General features: G+C 37.3%; 2 protein-coding genes across 5 annotated transcripts in view; one reads left to right on the plus strand and one right to left on the minus strand.

The window, feature by feature from the left end:
• The window catches only part of LOC117989945 (GRAM domain-containing protein 2A-like), a 54,223-nt gene that overhangs the window by 15,334 nt on the left and 13,285 nt on the right, over window positions 1–25,604 (minus strand). For 2 of the 3 annotated variants that reach the window (XM_034977344.2, XM_069504301.1), the window contains one exon: window positions 3,242–3,352. In XM_034977344.2, coding sequence (XP_034833235.1) covers window positions 3,242–3,352 — 111 coding nt within the window. Of the gene's footprint in view, window positions 1–3,241; window positions 3,353–19,808; window positions 20,637–25,604 lie in introns of those variants that run through there. The other variant, XM_034977345.2, reaches the window with a different exon arrangement.
• Window positions 289–8,898, plus strand: LOC117989948 (uncharacterized). 2 transcript variants are annotated; one of them, XM_034977348.2, is made up of 6 exons: window positions 289–613; window positions 6,704–6,985; window positions 7,062–7,232; window positions 7,326–7,407; window positions 7,866–7,983; window positions 8,439–8,898. In XM_034977348.2, the coding sequence occupies exons 2-6, from the start codon at window positions 6,929–6,931 to the stop codon at window positions 8,476–8,478; spliced, it is 468 nt and encodes a 155-aa protein (XP_034833239.1). In that variant the 5' UTR covers window positions 289–613; window positions 6,704–6,928; the 3' UTR covers window positions 8,479–8,898. The 2 variants fall into 2 exon arrangements, with proteins under 2 accessions (XP_034833239.1, XP_069360417.1); XM_069504316.1 differs by lacking the exon at window positions 289–613 and adding an exon at window positions 6,583–6,607.

Below are 25,604 nucleotides of genomic sequence, written 5' to 3' on the forward strand. Positions count from 1 at the left end.
CTGTGTTGATTGAACAAATGGATACAACTCACGTCTGATGTACTCGTACTCGAGAGTACACGTGATGTACTACCTATTCTGTTACACGTTGATTGAGATTAATTACTGAGAACGTTACACTGTACACTAATTAACTCTATATTTAATAGAGATGATATGAATAGTGAATTTGCATGGTTTTCCTGTTTTGTGAAGTGTTAAACTGTTTTGTTTGTATGATACTCTCATAAAAATAAAATACTACCTTAGTAGTCAGTAGTATCAGCTCATAATTCAGGGGAAAATAACCGGCAGAAGACCACCTGACCGATGAAGAGCATCGTGGGCCAATAATTTACGCCAGTATTTTCGGGAAGAGTACCCGTTCTTTATTCCGCGCAGCAGTGTCCAAAGTGCAGATAGCCCTAATGGTTGCCAACCTCCGCCAGGAGACGGCACTATAAGAAGAAGAAGTAAGTGGTATGAAACACTTAAGCATCCAGATTAGGAAATCTGAGGGACAAGCCAAAATAAATTTTCATCTCCTCGATGGATAGATTAATAATTAATTGTAAACGATGACAAAAACTATGACGGAGTTCTTCCGCAACACAATGGTCAATAGAGGAGGAAAGTAAGTAAGCCATGCATCTCAGAATTCAGAAGCAAGAAGGTATTTTTGCACACAAACGTCTAATTTTATTTTATTATTGGAACCTATCAAAGTTAAACCGAGTGGTTAACTTCGATAGGACATAATATACATATCATTTTAGGATATTTGAAAAAGACCCCTGGTGCAATTAGCAATATTCGAAAGCAGTTATGTTCTCCTATGCATGTTTTCTCATACGATATACCTAGGCCATTTAAACGGAGATGTATTACGGAATTATCCAATAACGTATTATCAGTGTATTAAAGCCAACAACTATGAGTTATGTGATATAATTATAATAACATGCAGTAAACTGACGTCAATAGATCCGTCTAAAATGCTTCTTTATAAATGTTTACTATCCAGATTTAATATTTGATAAATATCTGTCTTACGGATAATCATAATATCATTGAAATCATTATTGACAATAATAAACTTACAACATTGATATTGCAAAATAAGTGGCATCTCGTGTCAAAGTTTTTCATTAAAAATCACCAGAATTGGTTACTGCAATCTGATGATCATAGATGTCGCTAACAGTCGCATAAATCGGAAAGAAAGATATCAATAGAACATTAAGGGCTGATATTTTGACAGGTTTTCAGTACAAAAAATTTCATTACGCCCACTTCATCCCTCGATTAAACGTCATGACGTTGGTGAAATCGGCACTAAGTAGATACGCGAAAGCCTTCTAAGTAGATAAACATACTTCGAAGAGGAAAGAGAACTCTTTAAATACTCGCTCAATATTTTCCAACTTTTTTTAAAGTTAACAAATTTATTAATAAATTTATTATAAGTATTGATAAGAAATAATAATTTTTTTGGTGAATTTATTTTTAGTACTTAGTTACTTTTGTGTAAGTATTTTTAAAATGAATTGAAGAACGATTAACGCAAGAAACTGATAAATAGCTGGTTTTGGTCACGAAATTATTTGTTTAAAATTCCTTACAAACGATTAGTCGTTTTACTCGTCTACTGTTTTCTTCCGTAGATAAATCTGTTTTGTTCTACTCCTACCTACCTAACCTACTTACCCACCTATGCCATGAAGGTGTATCACTTCTTGCCGTGGCATTAAATTGAAACTACTAAGACATCATAATGGGCGCATCAATCGTTTAGAATTATAAAATCGAAATGGCCTTTAAACCTATTCACCTCTGTCCGAGATAAAATCGGACCCTAGGATGCCAGAGTGGCAGATCTTAATAGCTGATCTTCTCTCTCCCCTGGTGACTCGATAGCGAATGTTATAAAATAATAACAGGATAAACTAACTGACTGACATAATATCAGCGTACAGTTCGAACCTTTGGGTCTAGAAATTTGAGAATTTGAACATAGGTTTTCTCTTAAACATAGAGAAAGAAGAAAGGATAGTTAGAAATACCACCCAAACGAAGGCGGGCAGAATAGCTAGTATTTTTTTAATAAAAGAAACAGGTTTGTTACAGTAAAAATTCCAAGTCCATGGTAAAATCATTAAAAGCAGACGATTAGAGCTTTAAGAGAGGCCTTTCCAAACATTTAAGAAATGTAGCGTTTACGATTCAATAAACACCTGAGTGCTAATTTAAAAAGTTCCGTGGTTACGATTTACGATGGTTGAATGACATATTATTTATTTTATGAGTCATTACAAGAATGTTCCAAGCAAAGGCTGCTGGGGATACCTAACTAAAGTATAACCAGTGGAGATCCAGATGAAACCTCAGAAATTGAAATGACAACTTAGTAAATAACTTCTTATTGAGCCAAACTACATAAAAGTATAATAATCAATAGCAGAAAACCTCAAAGTTTCCCGAAAAATCTAGAATATCTCAAGTCTGAGTGCATTCAACTTTTGGGTAAAGCGTCATGAAGATACCAATTAGGCCTATAGCTTTAATTAAACTGCCATACCTACCTCTTCCAAGTTGGTCTGCTTCCTAAATTGTCACTTACATTAAGTGAGATCGCTTACTTAGGGCTTACTTATATCATAAAAGCAAGCAGGTGGGTCACCTAATGTATAATGATTAACACCGCCGAAGAAAATTGCTGACTGCAGAACCAGAGCCAATGCTTTGCCGGCGTTCTACAATTTTCTTTTGCGTAGAAAAAAGATCTGGCATAACGATTTTTAAATACATAATCTGAGGATGAAATTGTAGTGGGATGTGGTGCGCTTGTGCTTCAAACAACTCCTCAGAACACTCCCCGTTATAAATCATGCAAAGAGAGCCTATACGTCTGTGGTGGTGTTCTAGGCTTCCAATGAGCTGGTTAGTTTGTTACCGTCCAACTCCAGAAGTTAGATTGCCCGCTTTATGAAGAAAAAACATCAGCCAAGTTAATAGTGAGAGTCTCAGTCAATTCGACACCGTATGTGTCCATTTAATGTACTAGGCCTGTAGATAAACCCGTGCTTTCGTGATTCCTTTCGTCAAAGGTTGCCTGGAAGAGATCGCTTTAGCGATAAGGCCGCCTTTGCATGCTACATCTATTAGAATAAGATCCTGTATTGTGTTTTTTCAATGTTTACTTTGTGTTGTGTGCAATAAAGTGTCAATAAATAAATAAAAAATAAATAAAATTTATACTTACTTGTCATGTTTGGATCGTGAATGTGGCTCGAGCTGCAGGGGGGTGGCGGGGGCGGAGCGAGGCGCCCCGCACCCGCCACCCGCCGCGCCCGATGCGAAGTTCCCAGTTGACCTGGAACAACCGATGCACAAATTAGACACAGAAACTATAAGTGCTTTTTGTCAAAGTCAGTAACAGAATGAAAATCTTAATAAAACTGAGGCGATAATTGACTAAAGCTAAGAGTCACTCGGTGAGCGATGGAGAGATTTATGCGACGGAGTAAATGATCGAATCAAACATGAGATCTGTAGAAGAACCAGAGTAACGACATAGGTTGCGACTTGCAAAGTCTGAAGTGGCAATTGGGTGGGACACATAGTTCGGAGAACCGATAGACGTTGGGATACCAAGATACTGGCATGGCGACCTCGCATCGGAAAGCGCAGCGTTGGCAGACCACCCACTGGGTGCACAAATGACAACAAACGCGTCGCAGGGCTAGATTCAGGCAGCGCAAGACCCTACTCCGTAGTTCGTAGCGTGTGGAAGTTCCTACAAGAGACCTATGTCCAGCCGTGGACGTCTATCGGTTGACGTTGAATTTGACAAAATAATGTCACAAGATCATTATCATATTCAAACTTAATGCATTGATTTTGATGGGCTTCTTTAAGGGACCACTCACATGACACATGTCGTGTGAATGGTCCCCTAAAGAAGCCTATCTTAACTATGAATTCCAGTGTAAGTGTTACAGCATTTCAGAGAACATGTGAAACAAAGAAGTTGGCTGAATGAATTTCTAATACGTAGACCTAGTATTAGTATAGCACGTAGATACGACTTTTAATTTAAGTAGCAAAATACTCAAGAAGGAATCAGATCCTTAAAACACAAAATACTTAAAATGTTTAAACGAAAAACCACATGGCAAATATACAGAGCAGAAAAGATAACAAACAAGGAGTCCGCCAGATAAGTACGAGTAGGTAATATAAACCTAGATTGTGTCGGAACAAAATCAACAGCACAATAGCGTAACAAAAATCGCATCAAGGTTACAATAATAATATTTACAATTTAATGGACGGATTATTAAAATAGCATTAAGGTAACAGTTTAAACGTAATTTGGCCTCATAAATAAATGCAAAGTATTCTCGAGGATTCTGCAATAAATCGTTTTTCTGCAGCAATTTTTAGTTTGGCTTGGTTTGGTAATGGTTAAAAAAGGTACACAGAAACGGATATATCCGTGTGGAAGATCAACAAACAGACTTATATCTACGTCATATCTACAGGTCGAGATGGTTGAGCTAATTAAACGTAATTGCACGTCAATTTAACCTGTTAACACAGCAACGACGCTTATTAAGAGGCCAAAGGTGAAGACAGAGATTTTGCACTCCTTGAAAACTACATTTGTAATCATAAAAGAAGCTCAGCCACATCAATTAATTGATGCTGAAGTTTTATTCAGTACATTTTATATCGCACATAAGGATAACTTGATTATGATTCAGGATATATAGAATGGCATAAGATTCCTTCAAACACATAAGTGATACCATCAAGGTAAAAAAGTAACTTAAACTATTTTAGTCTCTGTCCGTGAAAATCAGCAGACCTAAACCTCCGTAGAAATATAATATAATCTTAGACCGAATGATCTATCAATCATCAAAACCACTAATGCTGTTGATGTTTGAATGAAATTCAGATAGTCCGAGTTTGAGTGGCTTCTATTTATGATAAGGAGTCAGTAGTTCTATATTAAGTTTTATACTAAACAAGTTATTTACGTAACTAGCGATAATTATTAACTTGTTTGCCTTGAAAGCAACTTTAGCTTCTGTAAGTAAATGCTGTCATGGAAATTTATTTCCTTTACGTATTTGATCCGAAGTGATTCCGATAAGATTTCTGAGACAGTCGTTTGAGCTGAGGGCATCATCAACGAGGTCATCCATGCGATTCGCCAAGGGCAATCGAAGTTATCGTAATGAATATGCACAAGTATTTTGAGGAAAACAGATTTGTCTTTCCTTCCTTTTTAACCGACTTCAAAAAAAGGAGGAGGTTCTCAATTCGTCGGAATCTTTTTTTTTTTTTTTTATGTATGTTCCCCGATTACTCGAAGACGCCTGGACCGATTTTGATAATTCTTTTTTTGTTTGAAAGGGTATACTTCAAAGTTGGTCCCATTTAAATTTGGTGAAGATCTGATGAACATCTTCGAAGATAGATACTGGAACTCCTCAACGGATAAGGGTAAATTGCTCGCGATCAGTGTAATAGCTTAGTAAACAGTAGATTTTTAACCAGTCATAATTCAATGGGACCACTAAAAATTGTGAAATAAAAAATTTTTACAAAAAAAATAAAAACCGACTTCGATACACAAACACTAAAAATTGAAAAATAATTAATTTATTACCGAATATATTATGTATACAAGAGTTAATATAGTTCTATAATAATATTTTTTGGGGTAGGTGCCAATGAGGTGCCATTGTGGAGTCTCATAAAAATATGAAGTCTAGACGATTCGCGCAGCTAAAGCTAATTGGCACCGGCACCAAAAAGTATTATTATAGAACTATATTAACTCTTGTATACATAATATATTCGGTAATAAATTAATTATTTTTCAATTTTTAGTGTTTGTGTATCGAAGTCGGTTTTTATTTTTTTTGTAAAGTACAAATTATTACAAACCAAATTGTACGCAGTAAGTTTGGTAACTTTTTACCTATTTATCAAAATCCGAATAAATAAGTTTTGCAATTAAATACTTAGATAAGCCTTCCTATATGTATCGTTAAATTATGTACATTAAGTTAATACTTAGTACCCTTACTATACTTCATTCCAATTCCTGTGACTTAGGTAAGTCATAGGAAATTAATAAGTAATAATAATATGTTTTGAGTTTAAACTAGAGCACAAGTTTAAACCCCAATAATAATAATTAAATAACTCACTAAATAAAAATCTTGAGTAGCCAGTCAACTAATTCTACAATAATCAGGGTTACAAATTTAGCTTTAGTAAAGCTTTATCTATAAAAGCTTAAAAATAGACGATTACCTATTATTGATAGGCAATAACTACAAAATGCATAAACAGTGTACACGAAACAGATGTAAACACTGATTTGTTTTCCCATAAAACTGTTTGCTTGGAAAATGTGCTTTTGAAACGTTAGCCTACTTCCTAGAAAGAAAACAAGACTATAATCCGACGATGTAATTCAATCAACTTATAGTCCAGCAGCCGACCAGGGATTTTTTTTCTGATTAATAACAATCTGATTCTTCGTCTGTAAGTTCCGTTTCACGAGACGCCCAATTTGTACTGCGCAGGTGCTTAACTTGTCGATTTGGTGGGTAGTTGAAATTGCAGAATACATCTTATTTGAAAATCCCAATAGTCGCTTTAATATCAAAATATGTCTAATCATACTCACTGTTTGTTTTAGCACTCACACTGTAATCAAGTACAAGACAAGCAACGCCATGTGAAAACATAAAGCAAATGATATAAGAACCTAAATGTTACCGAAATGCAGCAATTGTTTTACAATAACAAGCTCCATGTGTAACTAGCACTCGAATATACGATATTCGAGATTATTTTCAAAACTAGAACTAATGTGATGAACTAATTCACATTCAGTCGAGGAAGTTATTTGGACTAGTTCACAATGAGGTTCATTGGTATTTTAGTGGCTTTATTTTTTAACGTTCTGGAGATCGAAAATGTACGTACGAGTATGTGTACCATAATATTAGCATTTGAGATTAATTTTGTTTACCATAAAACTATTTTCGTTTCAGAGGATGTTGCCTATATACTACGATACTGAGGCTATAACTGATATAAATACAGTAACAGATTCCGTAGTCACAACTGTCAATTCAAATGATAAAGGAATAATTACCAAAGCATTCGATGATGAAGAATTTGAACTCGAACAGAGATTAGCAAACAAAGACATTACTAAAAAGGTACTAATATATGAAACAACTTCAGCATTTTACCATTAAGTTTACTTACGGTTAAAGCTATGATTGATTATATTGATTATTTTAATTTTTCAGCCGTGTGTAATCGTAGTGCTATCTAATATTCAAAACCCATCCATGCAGTCGTTACTGAGAAAGTACAGATATGACGCAAATGGTTAGAAAACATCATACTAATATAATTTTACTTTCTTGTGGATACAAATTTTAGTTCGTTTTGCTAATTTTTTTTTTTTTTTTTTATTCAGATACAAGTTAGCCCCTGACTGCAGTCTCACCTGGTGGTAAGTGATGATGCAGTCTAAGATGATAGCGGGCTAACCTGGAAGGGGTATGGCAGTTTTTACTAAACCCATACTTTGGTTTCTACACGGCATCGTACCGGAACGCTAAATCGCTTGGCGGCACGGCTTTGCCGGTAGGGTGGTAACTAGCCACGGCCGAAGCCTTCCACCAGACCAGACCAGAAATTTAGAAATTATAAAATTCCAAACCCCTGCCAGGAATCGAACCCGGGACCTCCCACTATTAAGACCACAGCGCTCACCACTGCGCCAGGGAGGTCGTCAAAATAATTATAATTAATAATAATTAAGTAATATTATTAATTTTTAGGTATTCTAATACCGAGCAGCGTGAAATACTTCATCAAGCTTCCTCAGGGCTTCAAGTCGCCTTCCATTCTGGTGCCGCTGAATGACAAAGCATTTTCACCTCTAGGAGGGTTTGTAAGGTAAAAAAATCCAATGAAGTGGTAGATAAAATCTACTTGAAAATATTACAAACATGACTTGATAAAATGTGCCAGTTCTCGCTGAACTGACAATGTGTTAACCTTATTGCTTATTTTATTAAAAAATCCACTGAGAGCTCTCCTAATAACATGATATTACTGGGAGTATTATTACAATTACAGATATAGGCATTTGAAAACTTTAGACATACTTAATTAATTGGTCACCTAAGCTTTGTGCTTGCTTTTAAACTTGACATTATCTGCTTGGTTATTGCTATAATTTGTATGACAATCCGATATGCATTTCTAAACATAAATCATTTACCATTTCAGATATTTATCTTTACTGCAAATGCGGCTCTGGCGAAACGCCCACTATGTTATATATAATATCTCTGAATAGTCATATTTGTAATAGTATCCTTTCTAATGGAATTTAATATCATTTGCAGGTATTATAAAGAAGTCCCACCGATCCCGCACGCTTGGTAAATTATGTAACAGTATTCTTACGAGTAAGATCAATTGCTAGATATTAACGGATATATTTGCGTCAGCATTTCCTTTGTGATTTATAATAATCATAAGCGTGTATACTCTGTAAAAGTGTTTTATTTGCAGTCATTTTAAAGCTTTAACTATTTAACAGTGCAGCGCCGCATTAATTGAAGATTTACTTTTAAATATCATTGGTATTTGGTTGCTATAATTTATTACTATCTCGTCCAAGAATGCATTACTACCTATTATTTACTAAGTGTTCTTAAAAGGGAAAACTAAAATTATTCATGAAATAATGATAACAAGCCAAAGCATATGCCAGATGGTTATGCCAAGAATCCTAAGGGAACATGACGGAGGAAGCCAAACAAACGCCGCACCTGATTGAACATATTCTGAGTAATGGGAACATACAAGTAAGTGACGTCGAATATACACTAAACAAACAAGTTTAGAGCCTCAATAGCTCAACGGTTAAGGAGCGGACTGAAATCCGACTGGTCGGCAGTTCAAACCCCACCCATTGCACTCCGTACCGTTGTCGTGCCTACTCCTAGCACAAGCTTTACGCTTAGTTGGAGGGGAAACGGGAATATTATTCATGATTAGCATGGCTAATATTCTTTTTTTTTAAAGTTATGCATTATGCTATCTACTATCAAGAAAGTAAGTAAGTGGTAACTCTTTATTACACACTAAAACCAATAATTAAAATCAAAACACATTAAAGATACCTTTTAAAAGACACTTGCGCAAAGATGATAATCACTAGAAAATGTGTCTCTAAATAAAACCTCAACCCACAACAGAATGGACCTTAAAAACATTGACAATCAACAATTAATCAACAAAACATATAGGTACTTGTAGACCTTATCACTTGACAGGTCTGTAAGACTTAGCTAGAATTACATAATGCATTCCACTATCAAAAGTATTGATAACTTTAAACTTTGTAGCAACTTCACGGACTTTTCAAATATGAATCAACAGATGTCGATTCCCATGACGCGAAATCAAGAATGCAATGATTAAACAATAACTTGTATGGGAACCAGCATTGTGGCTCAGGTATCATTGCGACGTAGGTTTCGAATAATGATTTATCCAATGACGTCAGCGGTCAAATCTATTGACATGTTTAATTTTTCACCTCACGAGATTTTAAAAAACAGCTTTTATTTTTTACCTCGTACGTTTCTAGACTTAGGTTTTAAACCCTTTAAAAAACTGTTATAGCCTTTACCCCATTAACGCTTTATTCCTTCTAGATGAACGGCATGGTTTATATCATAGTCACGTAGATAACATCTTCTGCATAAAATTAGCGATCAAGCTTTAACTTGTTATCGGGTTTTTATAATGATTCATATATTTCCAGATTATATTAAATTTAGTCACTCACATTGATATCTTCATATTTTACCTTGCACGGTAGAGGTTTGTGCTCAAAGTCAATAAAGGAGATAAATTCTCCGCCCACTTACGGAGTTCAAGGAAAACAGCTCGATAACGAAATTCTTCCACACACAATATACGAGTACATACATAGTTACAAGTGAAGACTCGCATATATAGCATCTTGACATCTATAAATAATAATACGGATAGTGTACAATTCAATAAAAAATTAAGGCTTGGATTTAGATTGATGTGGTGCCTAGTTTCTAAACGAAATTGTCTCGGAACGTTAAATAAGGTCGTCGTTATAAACTTTGGTTTACATATGAATAATCCAGAATTTACTGCAAATGCACGTATAGCAAATCAATTAATTTACAGTGCAATTTTCGTTCTCCTTACTTCTTGCGTCATATTTGCTTAATTATTGGCATAGGTTTTCAAACTATTTATTCAGGCTCTGCCGATTATAAAATTGGAATTGTTGTTCCGTGAAGAACCAAAAGAAAACTAGAAACGGTTCACTAATTAATGACAAAAAACGTATGACAAATTATCAGTTCACCAAAAACTTTTGAAAAACTAATCAAATCACAAACGTCGTATACCGCAAACATATCATTTTACAAAAGATCATTTGACAAATATTTCTATTCACAAATGTTTAACTTTCCAAATTTGCTGAATGTTAAAATATCATTTAAAAATTTATTATTTCACCAAATAATTTGTTTTTCAAATTCGCGATTTTACAAATTAATAGATGATAAATTTATTATTTGATAAAATAACTAATTAACAAAAACACACAAAAAGTCTGTTTTGCATACATATGCAAACCCCTATGCAACGCAGCAATAATATCATGGGGCTCCTTTTTTCTGGGTGCGAAAAAAAGAAATAACCCACGAAGGGGATGGCGGGGTCTCAGATCCCGCCATCCTCTTCTAACCTAACCGTTCCGAGTCGGAGAGCCCCAAGTCCCGAGCTCGCTTCGCTTGCTCTTGATGGTGGGAGCGGGGGGGGATGAGAGAGACCCCCCACCATAGTGGTGGTCTCTTCTCGTCGACCGGGGCCCGTCGACGGAGCCCCGCTTCGCGGGGCTCCTTTTTTCTGGGTGGTAAAAAAGAAATATCCCCTTCTAACCTAACCGTTCCGAGTCGGAGTACCCCAAGTCCCGAGCTCGCTCTTGATGGTGGGAGCGGGGGGGGGTGAGGGAAAGAGACCTCCCACCATAGTGGTGGTCTCTTCTCGGCGACCGGGGCCCGTCGACGGAGCCCCGCTGCGCGGGGCTCCTTTTTTCTGTGTGGTAAAAAAAGAAATAACCCACGAAGGGGATGGCGGGGTCTGTAAGACCCCGCCATCCCCTTCTAACCTAACCGTTCCGAGTCGGAGTGCCCCAGGTCCCGAGCTCGCTTCGCTCGCTCTTGATGGTGGGAGCGGGGGGGAGGAAAGAGACCCCCCACCATAGTGGTGGTCTCTTCTCAGCGACCGGGGCTCGTCGACGGAGCCCCGCTGCGCGGGGCTCCTTTTTTCGGGGTGGTAAAAAAAGAAATAACCCACGAAGGGGATGGCGGGGTCTTACAGACCCCGCCATCCCCTTCTAACCTAACCGTTCCGAGTCGGAGTGCCCCAAGTCCCGAGCTCGCTTCGCTCGCTCTTGATGGTGGGAGCGGGGGGGATGAGAGAGACCCCCCCACCATAGTGGTGGTCTCTTCTCGTCGACCGGGGCCCGTCGACGGAGCGGAGGAGGGGCTCCTTTTTTCTGGGTGGTAAAAAAGAAATATCCCCTTCTAACCTAACCGTTCCGAGTCGGAGTACCCCAAGTCCCGAGCTCGCTCTTGATGGTGGGGGGGGGGGGGGGGAGGGAAAGAGACCTCCCACCATAGTGGTGGTCTCTTCTCGGCGACCGGGGCCCGTCGACCGAGCCCCGCTGCGCGGGGCTCCTTTTTTCTGTGTGGTAAAAAAAGAAATAACCCACGAAGGGGATGGCGGGGTCTGTAAGACCCCGCCATCCCCTTCTAACCTAACCGTTCCGAGTCGGAGTGCCCCAGGTCCCGAGCTCGCTTCGCTCGCTCTTGATGGTGGGAGCGGGGGGGAGGAAAGAGACCCCCCACCATAGTGGTGGTCTCTTCTCAGCGACCGGGGCTCGTCGACGGAGCCCCGCTGCGCGGGGCTCCTTTTTTCGGGGTGGTAAAAAAAGAAATAACCCACGAAGGGGATGGCGGGGTCTTACAGACCCCGCCATCCCCTTCTAACCTAACCGTTCCGAGTCGGAGTGCCCCAAGTCTCTTCTCGCTTCGCTCGCTCTTGATGGTGGGAGCGGGGGGGATGAGAGAGACCCCCCCACCATAGTGGTGGTCTCTTCTCGTCGACCGGGGCCCGTCGACGGAGCGGAGGAGGGGCTCCTTTTTTCTGGGTGGAAAGAGACCCCCCATTATAGTAAGCGGTCTCTTCCGTCGGCCCGGTCGACATATAAAAGATTTGGTGAATTCTTAAAGTATTTATCAAACAGTTCATTTTATCAAACAATTCATTTTATCAAAAAAAACACGATTAAAGAAATCAATTGTTTGTCAAATGATATTTTATGAAATAACAATTTGTCTGGTAATTTGTTTTATCAAATGAATTATTTGTAGAAACATAAGTTTTATAACGATCATAAAACGATTCATAATTTTGCCAAAATTTGTTTGGGAAATGAAACTTTGTCATTTGTTTTTTGTCAATTGATCGGTCACCACTAGAAACAAATTCGCCTTTGTTTGATTGGCATCCCACACCGATATAGGGTCGAGTAATGTGGAAATAGACTGAGGAAAGCCAATGAATGTCAATTAACGCTGAGGCTGACACGGACAGGCAACAGATAAAACCATACTAATATTTATTTCTGAAAAAAACTGCGATAAAGTAAAACTGCGATCGGGATCATCGGAATGCGAAAATCCGAATTTATGTATCGGTAAATTATCTAGTCGGCGTCAGCCATGCGAAAATTCTAACCAGCTTTCCGTCCATTTGAAAAGCCCATATTGATAAGGATTACAGTATGATGCCACCGCAATATAAGTAAACGAGCATTCAAAATTCAAATACCTCGTTGTTCCTTTCTTCCAGCCCATCGACCTATTTCCGAACTAAACAGCTAACTGCTTGGGCGATGACTTAAGATCAATAGAATGAAATAAAACTATCCAGATACTGTTCACAGCCTACCATATGTATCAAATACATCACCGTGAACTCTTAACACGTTGGCAACACGCCAACTTCCTTACGCGCAACGGATCCTCTAAAACGGGACGAATACAAACAAACCAATTTAAGAAGGACACTCATTTCATACAAACAGAACGATCCGTGCTGTTTTATTCAACGAGGTTACAATAACCCCATAAATATCGACGGAGATCGAAGGCGGTTAACAGCCAGTCCAATAACTAGACCTAAAAATCAAATCACCAAAATTGATTGCAATGCTACAGGCTGTTGGATTACTTGCTAATATTAAAAATGGAATGCACAAACCTAAAATAGATAGGAATATGGAATATTGACCAACACGGGACTGTCGTTTAGCATTATGGGATTATAGGTCTAGGTAAGTCCATCAATAAAAAAAATATTGTAGGGAAGGGAGGGATGTTATGATCATTTATTTTGTGATACGTAACAACATACGTAAAACGTTTGATATATCATGACGATTCTGGCATCAAGCGTAGGTGTGTAGACTGCAATGACGTCGGCACACCTACGTTACCCCATTTTGTCATAACATGATATAATCTATATAGCTCTACATTTATAAATTGCAATATTCATCTGTCTAGCCGCTTTTAACTGGGGATCCACTTACATAACTGACGCATTTGAGTCTGACTGTGGTAGTTTTCACCGGAGAAAACGAGGCAGTTCAGAAGGTTTTTAAGGATATTCAGTCTGAACTACCTCACGATAGAGAAAAGGCTGCGATTTATATACTATATCTATTTCTTGGCTTTATACCTTTAACCTAACATAAAACATTATCAGCGTGTTTAAGCATAAGCATGTAACCTTGGTTACTGAGCATGAATATTTATAATAACGTTTCGTAATAGAGCAGAGGCAGCGCGGCGGGGACACGTGGAGTTTGCCTAAAGGTGCCTTTATGACTTAGGTACAGATAACAGCACTGAATCTTAACTTTTGTACCATAAGGATCAATTTTTTTATACTTTCAGCTTTTAAGATCGGTTTAAGTTGAAAGCGTAAGCAACTTCATTATATCCAAGGGAAATTTCCGTCTTGGCTATCCATATAAAATCCCCTATGGAACTTCGCATCGGTGCAGGTGGTTTGAAAGTAATTTTAAAACTACCGATGCGAAGTTCCATAACTAGTGGATTTCCCAAGTTCTATATAAGACTTTATACTTACTACAATGTTAATGTTATTGTTATTCACAACTATCAGAGATAAACTCTACTTTTAATACCTTATTATTGTTTGCCGGAATTATGGACTATAAACATGCCTTCTTTAAGATTATTATTATTAAACTTATCTACGCGTTCACTGATTCGTTCAAAAAAACTCATAAGACGTCATACCTACTCATTAATAATACCACTTTAGATACATACTTAGGTATCTGATTTATTTTTTACCAATGGTCAGTTAAGTAGGTTGTAACTCTAACGATTCGCATATTGAGGTATTTAAATAATACTGTAACATCAACTTAATTCAATACAATTGCTCAGTTTCCAAAGCTTCGCTAGATATATTTTAATTTAGTAGAAGAGTAGAACGGGTACCTACTGTCTACTATTAATAATAATGGCACTTCCGGTCATTCTTTCGTGGATTTTGATGATCATCAATATGAAATTCAAACAGTTCAAACTGAAAATTTAATGAAATATTTTGTAGTTAGCTACTAGGTATGTCATCATATTAGTACTTGTGTCATCATGAAGTATTTTTTATTAAAGTTCTAGTGCTGATTTTAAATTTTTACTTAATTGATAGTTCTGTGAGTGATGAGATGATTATTTATTATTTATTTATTTATTATTTAATTAGAACGGCCATAAAGCCAATTACACTTATTAAACTACGAGTACAAACTAACATAAACATACTTACAAAAATAAATTTTAAAAAGCAAAATTATAAATTTTCACAAAAGTGCAAGATCTGACCCATGAGGTCAGCCCATTTGTCAGCAAATATGTCACAGCGAGGGGACTCCTTCAGCAGCGCGTTGAGCGCAGCCAAAGTGCGCGGTATGGGTGACCTGGAACGCGCTACCGTGCGACTAAACGGACTTACGAAAAATTTGGAGCGGTGGCGGAGATAGCTGTAATTAGAGGGTGCATAAACGCAGCAGAGCTTGTTGTGTAGTTCAAAGCAGTCAATCACACCCCTAAGAATCTTGCAAATTGTACCAATTTGGTCGCAGTCTCTTCGGGTATGATGAAATGAAAGATAGCGCGCTTGCCTAGAAGATGCCTATTCACTGTTGACTGGAAGCTTGTGGCTTCCCAAACTTAACACAAGCATTACAGGGAAAGTTATGATCTTCACAATATTTTTTTAAAAATAAAGAAAAACGATTTGATTTCATCAATAATTGGAGCATAATATTGACCATTTATACAATTTATTATCAAATCTAATTCTTAGTAATGTAATTAAAAATGATTCTTTATACACAAAAAATTAGGTTTAGCTAATTGGAGCTAGACTTGACACTAAGCAAGACGGGTTGACGAGTGGCGGTCGACGGACAAAAGCGGTCACAGAGTGCCGTCAATGGTGCCGGCCGGCTGTCTGTCGACCTCGATGACAGTAGCCCGAGCCGGACCACTTGCGTGGTAGTCACATGTTGATATTATTCTGAGAACGCAATTAATAAGATGGGAAAGAGTAGAGATCGAAATGAGTAATTAAATATAATAATAAAAGTTAATAAATGTACCTAAGGTTTTGTCTAGAAGAGATTGCCAGCCATTAGACCGCCTTTGCATGATATTTTATTTATAGTTTACAGTATACACCGCTAATTGAATGCATTCTTAGAAAGGGGCTATTCTTCGAGAGATCTTTGAATCCAGTCAAACAAGATGTGAAACTACTGGTTTTAGAATTTTCCGACTGATTATCGAAAACCATTAAGAGACCACCTACCAAAATGATCTACTTTTCTGAAAGGCCTCTGTTTTCTGTTCTCTTCGAAATGTTTGACTAATGGATGACTAAGTTACTAGGGTAGCAAAAAATTCATTTTATAAATTTGCCATGCACAATGAATTTAATGCCTCTAGGTAAGCACTATTTATTGAGCAATAGCACAGAATACTTACCTACTACGTACTTAAATAGTTACACCTACTCACATTAGTCGTCGTCTTCATAGATCGTATCACTGCATTATAATTTACTATAGACCATCTTTCGCTAATTAACTAAATATTCGGGACATGACCTCGTGACGACACGCATTCTTTAGCTTTTAACATTAACTATTTAGTTAACTACTAAAATAACATTGGACGACTCTGTTATAATAAAGTTTAGTGAGCAATTTATTCTCAGATTATGTAGTAGAAACAATAATTTGAGAATAAGTTGGTATTCAACTTATCACCTAGCTTATGCTTGTGGACTACACGAATTTAAAAACACTATTTTACTCCCTAGGGGTTGAATTTTCAAAAATCCTTTCGTAGCGGATGATTACGTCATAATAGCTACCTATCTGCATGCCAATTTTCAGTCCGATCCGTGCAGTAGTTTGAGCTGATAGATACGCCAGTCAGTCAGTCAGCTTTTCCTTTTATATATTTAGATTATTTACCTTTTTTTCTTACCATTTACATTCTTTGCATTATGTACACGTAGTGAAAATAATTCTTAAAATATAATGTAATTAAATGATTTTATCATAGCATACTTAATAGTACTCTACGAGTATATTATACCTCCCTACTCTAACCCAATATTTATACGGCTTCACACTGAAACAAACTCAAGGGAATTAGTTTTAGGTTTTACAAAAAAAATAACAGTGAAGGGACAAGAATATCTTGGCCTTAACAACGTAACAGTTATTTTGGTAGTACGGTTCAACGTTAAGTAGGTCAGTAGCATATGGCAGGAATCTATCATCGGAGGTGTTGCGACATACGCCAGTCCACGCGTTTTGTGAAACAAGATATGCAAGGTTATTAAAGATTAAACACAAGACCTTAGGCGAATTTTGCTAAGGAATCCATTATTGAGGTAATTTTATTACTCATCATAATATAATCAACCCATCGCCGCCAGCTTCTCAGCTGGTCGATTGCGGAAAACCTGCATCAGTCTATATTACAATCGCAATTGTTTTGATTGGTTGAATTTATGGTATTTTTGTTTTAACAATGGATTGAGCGAGCGTCAACCAATCAGAGGCGATTGCGATCGTGACATTGTAGCTGTCTTTCTACCGCAATCGAGGCGCAGTTCTCGTTATGGATATTGGAGCTCTGAAACCTCAAAACTTAAAACTTAAACTATTGGATATCCGAAATAAAAATTGTCCGAAACCGTAACCGATTTTATTAGTGTTATAGACAAAATATTATATTCACCTACTTAAATTATCTTTTTTTAGCTATTAGGTAGGGCTATAGCGTCTATTCAAATATTATTCATAGTCATTTGTGTTCATGTACAGTTATTATGGTTGTGTTCTTAAACAGGTATTAAGTTGATAAAGTAGGTATTACCCAATTAGAGGTAAAGCTCAAACTACTTAAATGTCAAGTAAAGTTAGAGCCTCAATAGCTCAACGGTTAAGGGGCAGACTGAATTCCGAAAGGTTGGCTGTTCAAGCCCCACCAGTTCCACTATTGTCGTACCTACTCCTAACACAAGCTTTACGCTTAGTTGGAGAGGAAAGGGGAATATTAGTCATGATTAACATGGCTAATATTCTTTTTTTTATGTTAAATAAACTGCATCTACTATTAAGAACCTAAATTTTGAGCAGGTTTCAGTGTAAATACACTGAAACCAGAGCCCGAAGGTGCTTTTTACACTGCAATCTTACTGCAATTAAAAACGTCTGTTGAGACATTCCTATCTGTTTATTAGATGATGAAAAGACGATTGAGACTTTAGTGATAACTTTCACAAATTTAAATACTTAGTAGATAAGTAACGACCTGAGTATTGGAAAACCTGAAATTTACCATCATTGCACTTGTCCACTTTTACTCTCTCTTTGTCTCTATTGTAAATGTTTTTGGTACAAATTAAAAAAAAAATAAGAAAAATTATAAATTATATTGAGTTGAATTAAGTACATAATAACTTAGTCAGCAAACTATTAGTAGTAAGTATTGCTCTAACTAGAAATTATTATGACAGCAAAATTGTTCATGATTTTGCTTTTTTCAATGAATAACTTAGTTTAGTACTTTTTAAGTTTTTATATAAGAGATTATTGTTTGTATATTATGTTACGCTGACCATGCTGAAATTTTCCTGTGTTCCTCTATATGGTCTATGGTATAAAATGCATCATATTAACAATTATTTTATGTGAATCTTGAAGATTTGTTATAAAAGTAATATAATATTATATAGGTACTTACTTGGGGATACAGTCATAGTTTAAGTTGGTACATTTTCTGTAGATAGCTATTGATCCGAGTTGTTGACAATAGATATATAGTAGATAAAATATATATCCAGCAGGTGTTTCTGCAGTACTGATTGTACTGTCATATCACTAGATAAACTACTTACAAAATATAATATTATAGTTATGATTAATATAGGTAAGTACATCACTAGCTTAGTTTTTCTATACATGTAACATTACTAACTTACATAGTTAGTTAAGTGATCATTTCTTACCATAATTTTTTTATACCTACTAATACTAGTCAGCCCTAGACTAGACTGCGATCTCAAAGTGATGATGCTGTCTGAGATGGAAGCAGACTAACTTCCACAGCTGTAGCCTCTCACCAGACAATAATAAAATAAGTTAATTACTTAAGGATGTTAAAAAAGTTTTTGTATAGAAAATCAATCGGGTTTAAACTTTAAACATGCATTCAACACTTGTTTAAGATTTTTGTGGTGATGCCAGCTTTAGCTACATTGTTTCAGTCATCACATTGACTTTAAATCAATACTTTATTTAAATAAGTAAGTAATAATTATGTTTGATAAAAATTTATGTATACAGTAGAAACTCGATTATCCGGCCCTCGGTTATACGGATTCGCGATTAACCGGACTACCAACCGAAAATTGTTCGGCCAAGTGCAAGTCAGACTTGCGCACCGAGGGTTCCAGACTCGGGTATTTTTTCCACCATTTTGTACGATAAATCAAAAACTATTATGCATAAAAATCTGTTTTAGAATATACAGGCCCTTTCATATATCCCACTTGGTACAGTTATCTTACTTTGAAAATTTAAAATACATGACTATTATAGTGAACTACGTAATATGCACAAAACCCTCTTTTTCTTCATACATTCGATTATCTGGATTTTCGATTATCCAAATCCCTAACGACAACAATTAGTCCGGTTAATCGAGTTTCCACTGTACTAATGTTTTTAAATCTTACTAAGTAAATAGAGTAGGTAATATTGAATAATCTGGTAATTAGTGTAGTTTCCACTTTACAAATAATAAGTGAGGGCAAGGCACTAACGGATGACACCGTAAGGAACATTTTGACTTTATTTTTCTCTAACAAAATCTTAGTTGGGCTTTACTCTTTAGTCTATGACCTGTACGTGCCATGTTTGCAACTGCAGATTGGACCAGACTTGTTTTGCGTTCACTATACTTAAGTATTACTTGATAAATGTTACTTTTAATGCATGCAGAGTAGAAAATTCAATTTGTAATTACCAAGTTTTGCGTATGGTCAAAAGTCCTCTAGGCACCTTCCTTCCACCTACATCAGGGATCACTGAAAATCGATCACTAAAGCTCCTCTTCACTTCAGGGACACCCTTGTACCTTATATCCCTAAATGACTTTCCAAAAAAGCCATCACGTCTTCCCAATCCAAACTCATTTTGCCCACTTGGTTCGGTGTTTAAAGAGTTTCTAAAAGAATGTTTACTTCGTTTCTTCTTTCTTAAGATAGGAACGTCTGCATTATCACATTCTTCTGTCTCAGGACTCTTGTACCCGGTTTCGCGATCACTAAAACCTTGTACGAAACAGAGCATAATGTCCTCAGGATATGATTCCTTCATTTAGAAGGTCATGCCCACTTTTCCACTCAAAAAACTTGTTCAATGAGGCCACTCAGTAAACACTATTCACTAAACTTTCGTCATTCGATCGAACCACCTCGAGTAAAACTTTCTAACACAATTCACACTTAATACTGTAATTTAACATCACTTTTCTCATTAAGACATCATTTTATAGATTAGATAACTGAATAAATACCTAATATAATCCTATAGGTCCAAAATTTTCATTTATTTTACCAAAGTTTTAAATGTGTTTCGTAAAATCGTGCCAGCCGCCAAACGAAATTGACGTTTAATTAAAATGACACTCTCATAACGTTCGGTAGTCGGTATTCACAAAGATAAGTTCCGTTCGAAAACACGCGTTTCTCGTACACCTTGATACAGCTGTTGACGAAAAAGGACTATCGCTGAGCCGAACCGCGAACAGTGTCGAAGCCGGCTAGCACACGCCTGCCCCCGCCCTCCTCTTATTGGGTTCAGTATAGACTGACGGACGCAGCATTCGGCAAAACGCAAAATAAACTCGGTGAAAGGAAATGTTGCACGCGTGTGTTAAATATTAAAATACTAACGCACCGCACCTCATATCCACTGTTAACAGCGAGATACAGGTTACACTACTTAACTATTTATATTCTTTCTCTTTATCGGTCAAAATTCTGTCCATTACCACCTTTATTACTTAGATAGTTAGGTAGCTAACTTGAAGGAACAACGTTTTATCGCGTGCCTATTTGGATCAATAAAAACGGGAAACTTCAGTTTAATGGGGGGATCACCAGGGTTACCACTTACCGCAATCCAAAGCAAAGGAACCGCGCTAATATACCTATATTTTTATTAGGTAGGCCTAGGTAAGATATTAGGTAGGTACAGACTACAGCTGTTAACTGCGCGCTATCCGAATTCCGAAATCATTTGCGATTTCGGGCCGTTGTTGCCATAGAAGTCATAAAACATTATGAAGAACTTTCAGGCATCGGTTTCCTCACGATAGATACAGAGGTTTTTCTTCACTCTTAAACACTGCAGGTGTAAAAGTAGTCTGCTGCTGCAAGAAAACGCACAAACCCCGAAAAGTTAGAGATGTATGCCAGGGTTCGAACCCCCGAGCCTCCAAATATGAGACCGACGTCCTTAGCCACTACGCTATCACCGCTAAATATCACGTACGAGGTAGGTACCTATACCTACACTTACAGTATGTACACGTAGAAGTTTTTCTCATAGCAGTAGGTAGGTTAGGTAGGTATAGTCCGCGACAGATTGAGATGACAATCGGGGTATGAGGCAGGGGACGTCCCGCATAACCGCACGTCATCCGCGCTCACCCGCGCGCCGGGTAGCGCGGGGGATTTGCGGGTGTGCGGGGCGTTCCCTATTCGATTGCCATTTCGACCTGTCGCGTACTATGCTTATATGTCCGTATTTTACTGCGCAAATTATTATTATTTCGCAGATAGTTGCTTCCTTGTACGAGAACGAGACGAAAATCGAGATCGCACCTATACATCAAAGTTTGTCGTGTTCGGGGAAATCTGCGCTACCGTCCCTCAAAATATTTATATTCCTGAAAAATATCTGTGTTTATGAGCTGTAAGTGTAAAGTTTTAGTAGAATTTAGTACAATTTTATAGGAACCTGTCAACGTACCTACACTGAGGCATTTTTAGTTTTATTATGACTATGCATTTTTACCTAAATTTTGCTCGCAGTTAATGCTGCTTTTTTTATTCTAAATTTATTAAGATGGTTTGTTCGCTGATTTCAAACAGCTAAGTAAGTAGGTAGGTAAGTACTTACATTAAATCTTTTGTTACCTTTTTCCGTGGGTCCTTACTCCTTACCTAAATAAATCTTATGCGATGTGCGTAAAAGCTTAATTCATAAAATTGTATCAAGTGAAAAAAAAACTCTTTCATTCAATGCTATCCACTTCGAGTGTTTACTATGAAACGTAAAAATAATAGCCAAAATGACGTCAGTACCTAATGGCGACGCAATATTTTTAACTGAGGGCGTGGTGGATTTAGACTGAGTTTTTTGGCAATCAACCTGCAATTGTATCTACATTGTCACCAGATAATGCATAGTAAGTTCGCATCTTTTTAAAACATAAATAGCTATAGTTTTTAGGGTTCCGTACCTGTTTTCATTATATTATGTATCCAGATAATGCTAAGTTCGTATCTTTTCGAAACATATAAGAAGCCACAGTTTTTAGGGTTCCGTACCTTAAAAGGAAAAAAAGAAACCCTTATAGGATCACTTCGTTGTCTGTCTGTCCGTCGTGTCTGTCAAGAAACCTATAGGGTACTTCCCTAGAATTATGAAATTTAGCTTGTAGGTTCTTATAGCACACTTACGGGGAAAATCTGAAAACCATAAAAAAAAAGTTAGATTTTTTTTCTTCATATTATTAAAAGGGGCGAATTAACTGTTCGTTTTAAATGATTTATTAAACACTTACTCCCGAGTTACTTAATTAAGTAACTCGGGAGTGCCTTTCTGGCCTTGTGCTCACACTCAACCAGAAAACACTTAGGTACTTCCCAATCTCATGCAGTGATGTACCTACAATTCATACGTAGACATTGCGAGAGCGAGGAAATGGATGTTTCCAAAACTGGGTCGCGTTATCAAAGAGGTGGTTTGTTATAAGTATTATGTTCCCATTCGCAATGAAGCATGGTGCAACACACAGAGATGCCATAAATTACCTTCTGGAGGAGCAAACTTGCACATCAGGTGACAAAAAGCGCTCGCACAAAAATACCCAAACTCAGAACTAATAAACTTTTTGAAGAACATAATATGTTTCAAGATTTATATTTTGTGGGAAATGTTTTATCTCTGGTAACCCAGAATTCCACCGAATTAAAAATCAGAGTTATAGGTAAGTATACCTACCTACCTAGTACCTAATCGGCAATCTTATCGGCAGTTTAGACATAGAGTAGATATGGCGAGTCCTTTTTCAATGCAATATACAGTACGCGCGGCGAGAGTTTGGCTTTGACCGTTATTGCGCAGAAATCAGAAATTGGGTATCAACGGGCAATTAGTGGGGTGCGGGGCGGGTGTGTAGGCGCACGCGGTGCTCTGATTGGCGCTCCACTGCTCCAGTCGTTCCCTGCCTCTGTTTGTACAATCACGTTCACAAGTGAATTGCTATTTTCGTTAATTGTTTATTATATAAGAATCTGAATAGCACTGCTGCTAAGACTTTTTTTTAATGTTAACTTTTGTATTTAATAATTATTTTAAGTTTTCTTTTGTTTGTATGTACCAATTTTACATGTATCTTGGAATAAATAATTTTATTAAAAAACAATTATTTAGAATTTTCATCGCTGTCTCTGTAAACTTTAAAAGGAAATAAACATTTTATATAAGTAAAATAACTATCAATAGTTTTAATAAATGAAGAAGTTTATCTATTTCGTATTATTTTCTAGCATTATTACCACTGTACATGAATTTTGACCCACTCAAATATCCAACCTGGTACATAAAAAAGGAAAAGTATTGTGTGCGTGACAGTACCCATGCGCAGTAATCCCCTCCACCCGAAGGTCAAAGCCAAACTCTCGCCGCGCGATCTGTACCACAATGTCCTCATACAGCAGCAGAGTTCATGTCATTTTGCGAGACATTGCACGATCTAGTAATATGACATCTCTCCGCTCCAACACCAATGAAATGACGCTTGACTGAATCCAGTCTTCATTCATGGATGATCGAATCGAGCTGAATGTTCGTGTTGGATATTAACTGACCTATACCGCCCTACATATTGTATAAGTGTACCTACTTAGTTCAAAAAATAAGACCTAGGTACAAGATACGTTACACTATAATATTATTATTATTAGAATAGGAAAATCCCACGACGACGTATTTCCAGGTGTGCAACCGTCTATTGGTTAGAATAGAATAGAATAAATTTTTATTCAAATATCTACCTACAATTTTAGGTACAAGTGCTTTTGAATCGTCAGAATAATATTTTTACCGCGGGTTCGGAAATCGGAATGCCGGTTGAAGGCCGGTTGATAATGATGATGGTGATAGGTTCCTACCTAGTTTGTTGCTTATTGATAGATTATAGTCCCGGAATCGACTAAGATAGGAATTGCCAGTTGGTATCAAGGTATAAGTTGACTGTAGAATGCTTCCTTGATAGAGCCCGTATATCTACGTCGTTATTACACCTATTAGTCTTTTGAATATTGCGGTAGCTGTACCTACAGGTATTAGGTATCTTTCACTTTGCAAACAAGAGCACTTGTTTGTGCGGTTGCATTGTTTGCGTTCACGGTCACGCATATTTCTAACCTTTGTCAGTTTTTCCTAATTATAGGTAGTAGTATAGGTACTATGTTATATACGGAACAGAGGATTAAAAATGTTTCCCTAACGGAATTTCTGTCACGCGCGGCGTCCAATCTCAATTCTCAAAGAAGACTAGCTAATGACGCAGAACAAAATTATTAAGTACTAGCTTATGCTTGCGACTCGCGCCACGTGGACTACATAAATTACAAACCACCATTTAACCCACTTAGGGATGGAATTTCGAAAAATCCTTTCTTAGTGGATACCTACTCTTTACAAAGAACGCACCCTCCAAATTTCATGTCTCTAGGTCCAGCGGTTTAGGCTGTGCGTTGATATATAAGTCAGTCAGTCAGTCAATTAGGACTTTGAATTTTATATATGCAGATAATATGCATATTGTGTGCAAACACTGGCACACTCTTTATATTCCCACACTCTCATAGTCCAATGTGGCAATCTGATACGACCGAAGAGAAAGCAGTCGCTGGACGAACGGCTTTTGACTCTTTCGGGGGTATAATAATTTTATTGCCAATTTCCCAGTTCTGGGCTCGAGAACGAAGACTTTTTAGAGGATTTTCATGTACAATATTATGCTGGTAATGTTATATACATTACCAGCATAATATTGGTAGGTACCTATGCATAATATCTAAGGGCATACCGCTATATGCTCGTGCCTTTCGTCCCAAGATGTTGCTCGCTCTGCTTCAGGTTTTTCTCTGTAAAAGTTAGCTGGGCTGGTCAACTCAAGGCTGCAATTTCAGATGTGTCGATGCAGTCTAAGATAGAATGGAGCTAGCCTGATCGGATTCTATCTGACATCGTGTCGTGAAGAAACGATAAATTTCTTGGCAGCACGGATTTACCGGTAGGCTGCGATACCTAGCCACGACCGAAACCTCCCATCAGACTGGACTTGAATCTATTTTAGAATAATTGCCGTGAATCAAACCCAGGACCTCCCACCTAAAAAACCACAGTGGACAGCGCCAGCCGCCAGGGAAATCGTCAAAAATAAAACGCCGAACACGAATAGTTCTAAGTCTAACGTCATCTGTTAGTGCACATGTTATTAGATAAATCTGTATCTTGG

The sequence above is a fragment of the Maniola hyperantus genome, chromosome 17 (genome assembly GCF_902806685.2).
Source record: "Maniola hyperantus chromosome 17, iAphHyp1.2, whole genome shotgun sequence".
NCBI lineage: Eukaryota > Metazoa > Arthropoda > Insecta > Lepidoptera > Nymphalidae > Maniola > Maniola hyperantus.